Raw genomic sequence first — 14,703 nt, 5'->3', positions numbered from 1 at the left:
TAATTTCGTTTAATAATGTGTTTTTGTCCTCTCTTTCTCTCTCTCTCTCTCTCCTTTTTTTACTGTTTTTGTTCTCCGTGATAAAGTAATAAGAAAACAAATATAAGGGGGGGGAAAATATCACACCGTGATTCTTTTTTTTTTTCTTGTATTTGACGCCTTTCTTTCTTTCTGTTTCACGACCCAAATATTCCTTTTCCATTCCGTGAATGTTTCTTTCGTTTCATGTCATTTGCTTATTCACTGGATTAGATTTATGCTGTTTTATGTTTTTTTTCACGTTTCTTTTTGTTATTGCCGTTTGTATCTAATTGTGTTCACCCCACTCGCCGGTGTCTGAGTAATGCGTGAATCAAAGAAACAGAAATCTACCAATAGCCGTCACTAACTAGAAGCAGCAATAACAGAAAAAGAAAGAGTTGGAGGGCAGAGAAACAGGTAACTTTTCCTGCTAATAAAATTAAAACGAGAGCATAGAAGGGAGAAAGTTTTTTTTTAAAAAAAAGAAAAAGAGGGAATAATTTGGGTGTAAGCGTTTATATGAGGTTGGATATGAAATTAATAACATATTGCATTTTTTGTTGTTGTTGTTCTTTCAAATAGTGATGATGGTGGAGTGGAGAAATGCAATGCGAACTTGTCGATTACGCACTTCATCAACTGAAACGAAATTTCTATATTGTGCTCTGCTTACTTACTTGCACTCCTTCTTGCCGTTCTTTCTGGTGTTTTTTTTTTGTTGTTCCCCCTTCAATTATGGTGTATCCAACAACGCAGGCACAAAACAACTGTCGGTTTCATGTACAAATATATATATATATATATATATATATATATATGATACTTTATGTGTGCAGTTTACAGCTGCTGTTCTCTCCTACTTATGTTTGCCATTGTTCCTCATTTGTTTTCGCAGACGACAAACTTTTCAAGAAAAAAAAACTATGTCGCCACGTCTCACATCGGTTTCCATTGTTTGTGTTTGTGCTCCCTCTGCCTTCGCTTGGGAAATACATGAGTTACATGTGGGAAAGTGGAAAGGTGGGAACTGAAACTAAATAATAAGGGAAGTGGAAACAAACTGGTGAGCAAATAAAAGTATCAATACAACGGTACCAGAAGGGTTGGTAATAGCAAGAACTTTTGTGTGAACATTTCTTTTTCCACGGTTGTTTTCTTTTTTCTTTTTTTTTCTTAGGTGTGCGTGTTTATGTGTATTTATGTGTGTTTTGCAGAAGTATTGAAGGAGTGTATCACTTTTTTTTCTTTGTTGTCAAACAATGAGTATGATATTGTATTTGTTGTGTATGTACTGTCCCCTTTTTTTTGTTTTTACTCCAGTCCTTTTGGAATTTAGGTGTAGTGTGGCCTACCCATCATATCATACGAGGTGTGAGGAGAGGACTAAATTCTCTCATGGGCCATTCACAGAGATATCGCACAGTTTTGTACCGCTTTATTCCATTTCCCCCTTTTACTTCTCTTCTACAGCTCTAATGAATATCTTTGTCGTTACTTTGGTTGTGAATCAGTTATCCGATTACCATCTCTTACAATATGTCAGGCATCTCTGCCGCTCTGTGTTTTAATTTCTTTTTTTTTTTAATGCTCCCCCTTCATCTATCAGCCCCCTTTTCTTTTTTACTTATCTCATGCTTTTTTGTTCGGTTTTACTCTGTTCTTCTCTTCCTCGTTTTAACTCTGCTCCCAAGATATGGGATGGGAAAAGAAACGAAGGGAGGGTTGATCGCCACATATTGTTTTTTTTTGATTTCACTGAACATTTTCCTTTCATTTTATTTTGCGTCCCAAAATCTTTTTTTTGTATAAGTTACAGTTATATTAACTTGACGTCCCCCTATTCACTAGGAAGACGTCAAAGAAAACACAAGGAAAAGGGAAAGAAAGAGAAAGAAAGAGGAGTGAGCACCTCCTTCTGCTTGACTTTTAAGCACGAATGAGGTTGCTCCTCAAGTAAAAGTGCGTTCCAGCGAAGCGAATCTTAAGCTTTGTACATAGAAAACAGTTTTAACGTTGCTTTACGGTCCACGTCAACATATATAGAAATATATATATATATATATATATATATATATATATATATATATTGTGTTGACACAAAGTTAGTCATTCGATAACCGCCGATTCCATGGCATCCTTGCAGTTGGGTAAGAGCACTGTAACACGCGGCAGTGGTCATGAAGTTGGTAACCAAACGATGGGGGTCGAACCGGTTTTATCCCATCATGTTTGGACTTGCGGTCGTGGGACAAGTAAAAACACTCCGTTAAACACTCAACCATCATTTCAGGAGGAGTCACCGCCTGTTACCAACGACAGAATCAAAGCGGAACCAACCACAGAGAGCCCTCGCAAGCATGGAGTAACGAAGCACACACCCGGTGGAGAACAAGTCAGCGGATCACCGGATCACACGGCTCCGGACGGCAGAGCTAGTACACTCCCTCCAAGTGAATGTTGTTCTTCACCCAATGGCCTACATCCTGAAGCGAAGGATGAGGACCCTCCAACGTTAACAACGGCAGCGTTGCCCACGGCGATTCTCTCACGGGAAAATCTTCTCATTGAAACAGCGAAGCAGCAGCGGGAGCTTCAGTGGTACAAGGACCGATGTAGGGAGCAGGAAGTTGCACTGTGCGCTGTGAATGAGAAACAAGCAGTCCTCGAAGATGCCCTCATTGGTGCTCGCATTGCAGCACTTAACGAGAAGGAACGTCGCCGTGAGTTTGTAGCCATGGCTGCAGCGCAGCGGCGTGAGGCTCGATTGGCGCTCGAACCGCAAGTCCATGCCTTACGCGTTATGGAAGGTGAACTGGGTGGATTGAGACGAGAGCTGAGGCACACTCGAAAGCTGTTAGAACAGTCTGAGAAGGAGCGCGTGGCTTTGACCGAGTGTAAAGGAAGGTACGAAGCGGAACTGGGGAAGCTGAGGAATGTAAATGAGAGAATACACGGTGAATTGAAAGTTATGCATTCGCGTTGTGCCAAGTTGGAACAGGTGAATGCGAAGAATATTGAGGTTGTTGACGCGGAAGCTTGTGAAGTGAAGCAAAGTAAAAATACAGCCACCACCGATGTGGATGATGAGCACAGGCGGGAGGTGGATGCTACCCTGCATATAACATTTCTTCAGCTTTATGAAGAGATGGAGCGTCGCCAGCTTGAAGCAGCTGCAGTGCGAGAAGTTTTCGAGGTTTATGTGGACTACCTACACCGTATACAGAGGGAAACATGTGGAACCATGCTGTTGCTTTGTAAGCATGGAAAACAATTAGTCAACACCCTTACTCGCTCAGATGCTTCACTGAGTGATGGCGGTTGTCCTGATGACGGTGAAGTGGGGGGCAGTTGTGCATACACCACTCTCCTGCGCTGTGCGAACGAAGTCGGGAAGCAACTACAAGCAATAGAAACGGCTATTGGGGACCAACTTTTAACCGCTACACAGCAACAGCGGGATATGCAAAACTTACTACTCACTGAGCGGCGTACACATCAGGATGAGCTAAGGAATATCGAGCAAACTCTACAAACTGTGCGGCAAGGTGCCGAGGACATGAAGGAAAAACTCACTATTGCTGACTGTCGGTACAATCAACTAGCACAGGCAGTGAAGCGCCACTGCCGTCAGTTACTCTCAGTCTCGGCGAAGGGAAGTAAGAACAAAAGCAAGTCAGGCAATTCAAAACAGGAACGGAAGCTGTCAGAGAATTCCGCTGAAAGAGAAGTGACCGCAGTAAGGAAAATTGGGGATTTGTTGACTATTGAGGGTAAGGGAAACAATTCTGTGTCTCCCCAGGTAGCGTCACCAGCGGAACTCTTGAATCCTGCGAAATTACTGCTAGGGGATGTTCCGTCATCAGGTGGAGAAATCGAGTCGTTGCTGGCGTTGCTGAAGACCTCACAGCAAGCAGCGTGCTGCGCTCTCGAGGATATGCGGGAGACTCTGGATTCTAACGAAGCGCAATGGCAAAAGGAACGTCAACGGCTTATTGCAGCGACTACGGAAGTGAGGCAACGACACCAGGCGACGACAAAGCGATTCCAGGCCTCGCTGACAGCTGCGCGAGCGACAGAAGTTGATTTAGAGAAGAAACTCTCCGCTGCAGTCGTCGAACGAAAGGTTGCAGTGAAGAAAGCGGAAATAGCAGAAATGGAGCTGCAGTCCTTTGGAAAGCGACACCGGCAGTTGCAGCAGGAATTACAGGCGATGAAGGAGGATTGTGAGTTACAACGAAAAGAAGTTGGGAACCGAACTAAGGATATTGATGCGCTTAGGGAACAGCTCACGGAGCGACGTGAAGAGCACTTCGAGATGGCGGTTCTTCGTGGTCGGTGTGATGATCTGGTTCGCATCACAGATGCGCTAGAGCAGCGTGTACAGCGTGAAGAGAAAGGAAAACATGCACTGTATGAGGTTGCACGATGCTTCTGTGGTGTTTTAATTGCTGTGGTGATGCGTGTGCGGACGGTTGTGGCAGAGAGACGCGCAATGTGTCGAGCCTACGAAGCCGCTACGGAAGAGTGTCGCTCGATGATGCTGGAGCTGAGGGATACGATAAAAGATATAAAAGTGGAGGAAACTCGACGAAAAGAGAGCAAACGCTTGGCGCCATTTATCTATCACCCCTCCTTCTTCGCCGTGGCAACTGTGTCCATTGCGTGCACGCGCATGAGCCGGGCGACAAAACGTTCTCGTCGCCCTCGACGTGTATCGTTTGAACTTCATGACAGTCATGCCGATGGTCAAGACGATGATGGCGCCTCACGGCTTAGTGTGCCCGCATGCGGTAAAGTGTTCGCTCCGCCTAACAGTTTGCGCGGTGTAGTTGAAAGCGTCCCCCTTTTGTCAGAACTTTTTCGTAGACCGTTTCTCACGAATATTGTGCGGACGGTGCAAATACCCCCGTTACGCGACCTCCTCCCCATCATAGTCGGTATATACGAGAAAAATAACACAGTTGGAAGCACTTATTTACTGCAACAGGTTATTGATATTGCGGAGGTTGACGTTGCTTCTAACGAATATCGGGCCCATTTCGCCCCCTCAATGACACCATCATGGAAGACCGACCCATCAAAATGGGTGAGGGTAGGCAAACAGTATTGTGGCAGATCCTGTAGTGGTCCCTCCAAAATGGCGCCTGCCCAACGCTTGCGTGAGGTGTTTCACTTTTTACGCCACCGCATTGACAAGCTGAAGCGCGAACAAGAAAAGCACAAGGAAGCGATGTGCGGTGCCTTGGAGGAAAATCGTCAACTTCGTGCTCAATTGGAGGAATCACAACAAATGGCGACTTCGTTGCTACGGAAGCAGGAAGAGTATGAGCTGGAGGCTGCCGTCAGCAGCGCGGCACGCGGCGCGTGTAGAGGTGTGGATCAGCGCCTCAGTGAATTGTATGACGAACTCCACAAGGAGCGGGAGGCACGCCGCGTCGTTGAAGAAGTTAACGCACAGTTGCGTATGCGTGAGGTGGAACTACTGGCGTCCTCTCATAAGATGCGGGACGAGGTGCGTTCACTTTCTATTGAACTCGCAGAACAGCAACAGAGTTACACCACTGATAGGTTAAACCACTCCTCTTGCAATTACAGCCATCGTCCTGCTGCTGCCGCTGAACATTCAAAGCCACTGTACCATCCTCGTTCTGTGTGCCTATCAGGGGTTGAACTCCCATATACTTCTGCGCAGTAAACTATCGGTTCTGGTGCCACGTGATCTTGGGGTTGGTGATACGGTTATGATTTTGACAATGATGTGACAAACTTTGCCTTGAAGCAAAGTGCATGGATAGAGGAACCTTTTTTGCACTCTGCTTGCAGTATTGACGCACAGTAGATAACATGTTGATGAAGGGAGTTACAAGGAAGACGTGGTGGTGAGGTTATGAAATTCTCTGTTCACACCTGTGAGGTTAAATAATGTGTAATATTTCTTGAAAATCCTCTTTGTGTACTTTCGTTCCCGACGTTACTTGGCAGTACACTCCTTTTCGTGTTGTTTTCCTGGATTCCCCCATTTCGTTTTTCAGTTAGCGTTTCGTCCACGAGGAAAAGAGGGAACTCAAAGTGTTATAAGGTAACATTTAGTACTTGCCGTCCTTGGATTCTTACTTTGTTCACTTAAGCGAAGTTAAATACGAGCCAAGGGATATTCATTGCAGGAGGTGGGGGAAGTGACAGCGATTGTATGCGGTGCGGACTGCAAGGCCATACACAACGGTAAACTCAGTGAGCGGTATCTCTCTCTCTCTCTCGTCTTTTTTTCTTTGCTAAACGTTTTATTTTCATTCGGTATTTTTGCACTGTTAGCCACTATCGGGAGTCGTTTTTGTGTTTTGACAAGAGTTGCTCGGCCCCTTTACTTGAGCTTGCCGCCGCCTTCCCCGAGGTATAGTTCCCTTTCTCAATAATTTATTTGTGCTTTATTTTCTTTTTCTGCGTTGGGCTACCATTTCGTCATTGTTGCGTGTTGCTAGTCTGCATGGGCGACGGCAGCCATCCTGGAGGGTCCGTGTGTGCCCTGTTCGTGTGTTGTGTATGCCGCCGCAGCGTGCCGTTGGCAGGGCAAAGTACCGTCTGCACTATGAACATTCCTGGCAGCGCAAAAAGAATATATAAACACAAAAAACCCGAATTTTTATCGAGAGCGCAAACAAACACTGACGAGGATGTAAAGAGCGCAAAGGAGTGCTGCGCGGCATTCCCTGTTACTTCTCAACGTAATGAAAGGCATCAGCAGGGGAAGGTTAGGCTCCACCCAGCGGTCAAAGGATCACGCACGACAGCCACTGGTAAATATGGTGCGCTGTCGCCCTCTCCATTCACTCCATGGTCTGTAGACGGAAATAGTCGAGAGGCCAGTCAGTATACCGAGAGCGATTGCGGCGGAGCAAGCGAAGCGTCTACAACCTACGGTAATGTGAAAAAGGTAGCGATGGGGAGAGCCCAGATAACGGCGACGTTACCGGAAACCTTTGCACATCAGTATGCATGGTTTCCAAAGGAAAAAAACGACGCGTATATTTCTGATGTTTGGAGTTCAGTACAAGAGGGCAGCACAGTTCCCTCATCTGGCGCGTTAAATCCCTCTACCGCTTTGGCCTCTGCCCCTTGCAGCAACATTTTGCAGGACCGACTTCCGATACCGCTGGCGTCCCTAATACTATCAACTCCATTCCCTAGTCTTAATATTTCAACTCCCCATATAGCAGGGATTGTGGAAGCTGAGTCTCCTGGAAGGTCTGGTGGTGGAGCTGCTGATGGTGAGGCGTGTAATCGTTCCAATGCTGCGAACCTCGAGGAATGTGACGATAGCAATGAATATTACTCCATGGCTGGCTCTCACCTTTCGTTCACATTTGCTCAAATGGGCGGAGGCCTGCAGTCAAATGAATCGCATGCTTTGAGAACCCCGTCTCCCCGACCCCAAAGAAGTGGAAATGCCCCCACGAATGTAAATGCGGAACTAAACGACGTTAGCTGCAGCAGGATTGGGTTAGCACGGACACTGACGTTAGAAAGAACAGTATCGTGCGGCACCATATCACCCCCGCCGATGACAGACGTTTACAAGGCGCTTTTAACTCAGTTCTCCGAGCGACTGATGCGGCAGGTGGTTCATGGAAGTACGACAGACCTGCCCTTATGCATTAGTTGCTGGATATCTGCACTAGCAGGACAAAAGGATGCCACAACTATTGCTATGAAAGATTTGGCAAAGCTTATGGAGGTAGCGGAGATTCCTGATGAGTTGGAAGTTCAGCCGAGTGGTTACCATGTGGATAAAAGTAACTGCAAAGAGCAGCAAGATAGACAATCCGGCGTTTTCGATTTGCAGCAACAGGAGAGCCTGGAAAGGTTGAGTATTGAGGTTGACGAAGCAGAGTCGCACCTGGCACACATCTCTTGGGCACACTTGGAGGTTGCTGATGAAATGCTCCCGGACCTGAAAGCGCAACGTGAAGAAACTTCGCGGAAGATAATTGAGGTTAGTATTAGGACCACTGCATATCAAACGAAAGCGTTTTACGAGGTTGCTGAAACGGCAGCCGCCTTAGAAAAATCCATACAAAACATGTCGCAGAGCTACACCCTCGCTCGCAGCACCCGTGCGACCTCATTGGCCTTTCCAATTAACACGAAAGGCAGCATCGGAACCATAGCCCGACTACGCCTTGGGAAAGTCGCCCCAAACACCCCAAAACAGACCCAGGTCGTAGCGACCCCTGCAACAAATAAAGAGGCGGTACCAGCTATATCGGAAGACAAGGAGGATTCAAAGGATAGGTCGGATGTTTCGTGCTGTGGTGCTGGTGAATTTACCGCATTGACGACCATGCAACAACAAGTGTGCTTGCACTTCACGAGAGGTTTGCTTGACAAGCGTCAAGGCTTTGTAAGCACAACGGAGATCAACAACGCCTGTGGTTATCTTCTTCTTCTGCTCCAACACCTTATTGAATGGCACAACATTAACACCAGCAGTGTTATACTGCATCCTAATGGAGAAAGGAGCACGATTGAGTTGAAGAAGATGCGTAGCGCGCCACCGGACGCACCCAACATCACCGTTGACTTTTTCATTAAAGATAATTTTTTCTCGAGAAAGACGTTTGACAAAGCATGCTTTGGTGTTGCTTCGTGTGTCCGTGAGATTACTGTGTGGATGGGGCGGCGCCTGCAGCAGTTGCGTGAGTGTGTGGAGCGCAGCGAAAGGGGCGACCGGTCAGAAACTGCAGCCAATGCAGATACAAGAGCAGAAGTTGTGAAACATGGGTGGGTTACTCCGTCATCACCACCTTTTGCTATAAAGGGAGAGAAAGTGGGCGGTCTATCGGTACGGTATGGCGAAGTAAGCGATGGTGAATGGACCGCAGCGATGCGGAATCTGCTGGACGTTGTCCATTGGTGTGTTGTTGTTTCGTGTGAAGTGAATGATCTTCAACAGATGCTTTTTGAAAGGGATGAAAGCTCTAGCAGCTGAAAGGAGAGGTACATAAGGAAGTATGTGCACATAAATACACACACACACACACACACACACACACGTATATATCAAGTTTTTTTTTTTCGTCAGCTTTGTTGGACTTCTAAGTGGTTAGAGTGTGCGTGCTGCTTCGCCCTTCTTTCTTGCTGCTTGGCCTTGCTTCCCACAAACGGAGCCACGGGTCTGCTCATGGAATGCTTTTTTACTTTTTCAATCTTCCTTTCGTCAGTTGTTAAAAATTCGATTGGTATTGTTTAACAACTCTTTCACCTTAGTTCTTCACCCCTTTAACTTCTTCAACCCTTGTTTTATATTGCTGTTGGCGTGATTATTGGCATACCTATCAACAACCAGGGGGCAAGTAAATACATAACAAAATACGTTATTATAGTGAAGGAGAGGAAGTAGTGTTACCCATTGCGACATCCGTTTAATAAGAAACGGATCAAACGAAGGATACACATATCAGGAAGGGTATATATTTTGGGGGGAACATATATATATATATACTCATATTTGTATAGAAGGATCCAAAGATATTATTTTTGTGCTCATATTTGTGTGAAAAGGAGTGGGTAACAAATATAGGTTGTTAAAAGGAAAATATATAGCTTCATAGATCAGGTTCGTCTTTCTGTTCCGTACACCTTCACCCCCTACTGGTGTAACAGTAAGGATTCCCGGTACAGTAATAACAACAACAGGTTGGGAACAGGAGGACGAACTTTCATCGGTCGCTCACTGTGCGGAGATAAGGATTTTGGTGATTACACTCTACCTACATACATATCTGAAAAAAAAACAGGGGAAACTTCAAGTAAGAACCAACTTGAAAGCACACCAGTCGCTGTAACTCATACAGATGGATCCACTAAATGCAGTTGCGCTCATTACGGCTGGCTGCGGGCAGCGGTGCGCATCTCCCGTTATGGCTTACAACAATATGATTGCGTACAGCTCGTCGGATTCAATTTATCTATATAATCCAATAAATCACAAATCCAGCGAGATAACGTCGCGACGGTCGAGCTCGATGCAACCTGGCTCTTCCAACTACAGTGGACCCAATGCCACTGGAAATGAGAAGGTGGTTACAACATATCCTCTCTCTCGTGTCTTTTCCAATGGTGTTAGAGGAACAATAATGTCGTTCCACCTTAACGACGAGTACGTTGCATGCGTTACGAGCGATGCGCATGCAGTTGTCTGGAAGTTAACGAATTGCGAGTTACTCAACAGTAAGGCGGTGTTGGAAAGCGTCAAGGATTTCTTCAAAAGTGGAGGTGCTCCTCGGCAGGTGCTTGTTTCCGGTAAGCACCATATTTTGTTTGGCACGTCAAAAGGTTACGTGGTTTCTGCTAATATGCACGATGGGGTTACAACACACAGTGCAAAGGTTTCAGCGGACGGTGGAAGTCATAAGCATGACCATACAGCGGGAGCTGTTTGTTGCATGAGCGCGTCACCCACGCGTCCCGACGTAATTGCTGTGGGAACGTCTGGAGGCCTGTTGTGTGTGTTTTCCTTGCATCCTGTAAACGGACTAAAGCAGAGTCACGCTATAAAGCCGTTTTTGAGAACTTCTTCATCTGCAGCTGAAAAGGGGAAATCTGGTGTCACCGTTTCTGACGCAACTGGCAACGCTGGACACGGCGGTGAGGGAGACAAAGACACCTGCTCACACGCTGTTACGTCGTTGGTCTTCGACCCAAATAACATCAACCATGCTGTTGCTGGATCCTCCGAGGGGGCACTCGCGGTTGTGGATGTCACGACCGCCGCTGTTGTTCAGGTGTTTGAGGTGCATGATACACCGGTGACGTCCATTTCATTTTTACCCGCTCAGGCAGGCACATTCGTAACGACTGATGGTGAGTCCAGTAAGCTGCGTGTATGGACCGTCACAAGCCGTACTCATTCTCACGTGTGGGCCCCTGTATGGACTACGACCCACCCCGAGAGTAAATGCAAAGGTCTAGAGGACTATTTTCCAAAAGCTCCAGCAGGGGACGCTATAGCTTCAGCGGTGTCTTTTGCATCAGAGCACATTGTTCTTTCTCTTAAAAACGGGAGAGTTGTCGTTTACAGCACACAGCGGCACGACATAGAGTTTCAGACACCACCTAGTCATACAGATACGTTGCACAGTTGTCGCTACGCATACCACAACAAAGATGTGCTTGCCACAACTGGTGCCGATGGCAACGTTAACATGTGGAACACGAGGCAATTGGAGCTACAATCAAGGATCTATGCTGGCACCGTTGCGGTCCAGGGCGTTGATTGGAGCCCTACAGGTAAAAATATCGCCGTTGCACTTAGCAATGGGTTAGTTATAAGTTACAATGTAAGTACGCATCGAGAGAACTGGCGCATAACACTCACGAGTAGTGGTGCTGTGTCCTGCATTGCGTGGAGCCGCGTGGAGTCGGGTAGCTGTATCGTAGCTGGATATTCCGGTAGTGTTTCTTTGCTGGCAGCGAGGGACGGAAAGGAATTACGGCGATACCGTACACCAACCGTCGTTCTTTCAGTGGATTTTGACCCGCGAAACGCCAAAAACTTCTCAGCGGCTTGTAAGGACGGCCAGGTTCTTCTGTTTCAGACTAGTGTTAACCGGGAATCGCCCACACTTGTGCTCTCGGGTCACACGGATGCCGTTACTGGCGTTGCTTATAATGGGATTTTTGGACACCTGCTGCTCAGTTGTAGCCGCGACTCGACATTGCGTCTATGGGACCTGTCCACCACAACATCCCACGCAACATCCGTAAGCGCGCGCGTGTTACGGGGCCACACCGGTCGAGTTCATGCCGTTGCATGGTGTAACGCCGCACCCTATCTCGTACTCTCAGCCGGTGCAGACTGTACCCTGCGCCTGTGGGACATCCGTACTGAAACCAATTTGTTTTCTGCGCGTTGTTCCGGTTCAGAGGTAGTGGCCCTCAGTAGTCACCCCCAGCGGCCGTTTGTGTTTGCTGCAGCGGCTAGAGACGGGGCGGTCACATTTTGGTACATGGGGCTCTTACGGCACCTGAGTTTGGAGGCATCATTAGGTACAGTGGACCGCTGCATCACGTCAGACGATACTGTCCTGATGGCTGCTCCCTCGGCAGCAACTGGGAATGCAGCACTGGTTGCAGCTGAAGTCCTGCAACATCTGTGCAAAGAGTTGAAGGATGGTAACACCACCCCCCAGAAGAGAATGGAACTGATCACAGATTTCTTCGAGTTCCCTTTTGGCGCTGCAGACATCTCGCGGATCGCCAAACTTGCAAGCAATCCAACTGATATTTCGCACGCGGAGTGTACGGTGCTTCCACACAGTCAATTGGTGGAGATTTACACGGCCCGGGCCAAGTTGGCAGTGGATAAGGCGCACAACAAATCTGTCGTTGCCGCAGGAGAAGCGTACAAGAGTGCACGGCTGGTGGAGGCAGCTAATGGGATGCTACTTGTGGGGAAGGTGAATGAGTACTGTGACCTGATGATGGAAGCGGGGGAATGGGACAGTGCCATCAGTGCAGCGCCGCTAGTGAGTCGAGACTTTTGGCGATCAGTTTGTCTGAAGGCAGCGGAAGCAATGAAAAAGATAGGGGACATGCGAGCCGTACGTTATTTTATTATGGCGGAGGAAAGTGCGGTGGCCGCTCGGTGTGTTGCCTCGCAGTCAGAAAAGAATTTCGATGAGGCCGTGGTGTTATTAAAGACATGTCCGCAGCGAGCGGACGAACAGAAGAGCGAGGAGCCGCTGCATAACACTGCAGTTGATACAAACGGTACTTCGAGGGCTGCGTTGGAATTAATGGATGCCAGAGCAACGGTGTTTAAGAATGCCTCCAATCCCCGCATTGTAGCCGCATCTCTGCTCGCTGAGGGTGCTAACGATGACGCAGCTATGCACCTTATCCGCAGCGGGGACGTCACATTGGCGCACCTTCTTATTCATACTGTTCCATTGCAGCACTTGGCAACAATAGATGCAGGATATCGACTCTCTATGTTGCAGTCTTGTAGTCAACAACAATGGGATACGGCACTAGTGTGTGCTACACGACAGTCAAATGTATACGATGGTCTTGCCACGGTATTAACGCTTTATCAGCACGCACTGATCAACCCCATTATGGGTATCGGCAGCGGTAAAGGTGGTATGGCTACCTCAGCGGCTAGCAAAGAAGGTGATATCAACGGCACTCAAGCAGCCCAGAAACTCACGACATTCCATGAAAAGGTCCTTAATGAATGTAAGCGTCTCCAACTCCCCCTCGACATGGCAAGCATCCAGCAAAAGCACGCCAATGATGGTCTTGCATCTGTTAATCAAGTCGCCGCCATGGTGTTGTCACCAAGTAAACCGATTGGTTCTGAAACAGGCGAGGACCTTATACAGACTATAAGCAGCTTTATCGACAACATTTTCCAGGTGGTGCTGCAAGACATAGATGGAGCTCATACTGTCTTTTATCTAAAGCAAGCATATACGGTCTCGTCTTACGTAACCCTTGTAATTCAGGGCCTTTCAACTGACTCCGCCCCACCGGCAACGCCCCCACCACCACCACCACCCGCAGCGCCAGTACCGCTAGCGATACCGTTACCGGCCGCGACGGTGACTGCCACACCACCGGAGGCAGGGACAAAAAGACATTCGGCGGTGGCGCGCAAGTTTCTTGCACAAACCTTCCTTCTTGCTGCCCTGATGTGCGTAAAGGTTTATCGATTCCCCAAACTACTGAATCCTGCCTTTACGAAAGCCCGAGAGCTCGCTGGGAGTGACCACTCCCTCATGGGACAGCTAACCAAAGCGCAGCCACATCTTTCTGCCTATTCACCGCATTCTGTGGAAGTCGAGTGTTCAGTAGTTGGTGCAGTGCTTCCTTATCTTAGCCTGACAGAGTGCACTCAACATAAATCTGCCCTGACTCTTGAACCAATTGTTGGACCGGCGATTCGGCTCGAGGATGGTGACTCCTACATTTCGCAGAGTGAGGCCCTGCAGTGGTCAATGTGTTGCGCCTTCTCACCACTCGCCACTGGTGCTCACTTGCTGCCATTGTAATGCAGCAGAAGATGTTTCCGTCTACCAGTGAAAACATAGAAATATATACACTTGTGTATTTCTCAGGGTGAGCCCGCTAGCGTAAAAAGCGTTACGAATAATAAAAGGAAGGAAATGGTGACCAACGGGTGCTCCCCTTGTACGAATAAGAGTGATGTGAAGAAAAAAAAGCATGTAGGATTTGACTGATAGCGAAGGTGATGCGGTGGATGATCGATGTATTCGTTCCATATCACTGGTGCGGTATCTGGTTGACAGATTGTTTTGATACAGGGAGATGTGAGAAAACGTGTGACCCAGCAGCGCCTTGGAGAGCAAGAAAGGGGTAAGATGTGCAATTGGCAAAGGCGGGTGATAAGAGCAAATGTATGTGCACATATATACACATCGTACAAAAACGGGGGGAAACTGCGCTGGGTCAATGACTGATGAGAATTGAATGCAAGGGATTGGTTTTTTGGGGGGTATCATTGTTCTGGTAATCTTTCATATAATGGTGGCCCCATTTTCCCACTTAATTGTGGGGTTATAATAATTTTGTATGTTTGATTTGATGTATTACATCGTGAGTGCTGGTGTATGCACACCGTACCTCGCGAAGCGGTATTTCTACCAGTTATATTTCAACGGA

At 47.4% G+C, this 14,703-nt stretch overlaps 3 protein-coding genes across 3 annotated transcripts, besides 5 other annotated features; all 3 read left to right on the top strand.

The window, feature by feature from the left end:
* Positions 1 to 14,703: part of a sequence feature (sequence corresponds to BAC RPCI93-27M3) that runs on past both edges of the window.
* Positions 29 to 53: a microsatellite.
* Positions 808 to 839: a microsatellite.
* Positions 2,057 to 2,108: a microsatellite.
* Tb927.5.3280 (hypothetical protein, conserved) lies at positions 2,150 to 5,716 on the top strand (the record flags this gene model as incomplete). The annotated part of the gene is made up of 1 exon (XM_839907.1): positions 2,150 to 5,716. One exon carries the CDS (start codon positions 2,150 to 2,152, stop codon positions 5,714 to 5,716), a length of 3,567 nt encoding a protein of 1,188 aa, XP_845000.1.
* On the top strand, positions 6,506 to 9,007 carry Tb927.5.3270 (hypothetical protein, conserved; the record flags this gene model as incomplete). The annotated part of the gene is made up of 1 exon (XM_839906.1): positions 6,506 to 9,007. One exon carries the CDS (start codon positions 6,506 to 6,508, stop codon positions 9,005 to 9,007), a length of 2,502 nt encoding a protein of 833 aa, XP_844999.1.
* Positions 9,035 to 9,071: a microsatellite.
* Tb927.5.3260 (hypothetical protein, conserved) lies at positions 9,873 to 14,072 on the top strand (the record flags this gene model as incomplete). Its single annotated transcript, XM_839905.1, has 1 exon — positions 9,873 to 14,072. The coding sequence occupies one exon, from the start codon at positions 9,873 to 9,875 to the stop codon at positions 14,070 to 14,072; it is 4,200 nt and encodes a 1,399-aa protein (XP_844998.1).

The sequence above is a fragment of the Trypanosoma brucei genome, chromosome 5 (assembly GCF_000002445.2).
Source record: "Trypanosoma brucei brucei TREU927 chromosome 5, complete sequence".
Classification (NCBI taxonomy): domain Eukaryota; phylum Euglenozoa; class Kinetoplastea; order Trypanosomatida; family Trypanosomatidae; genus Trypanosoma; species Trypanosoma brucei.
This window is presented reverse-complemented; position numbering and strand designations above follow the sequence as displayed.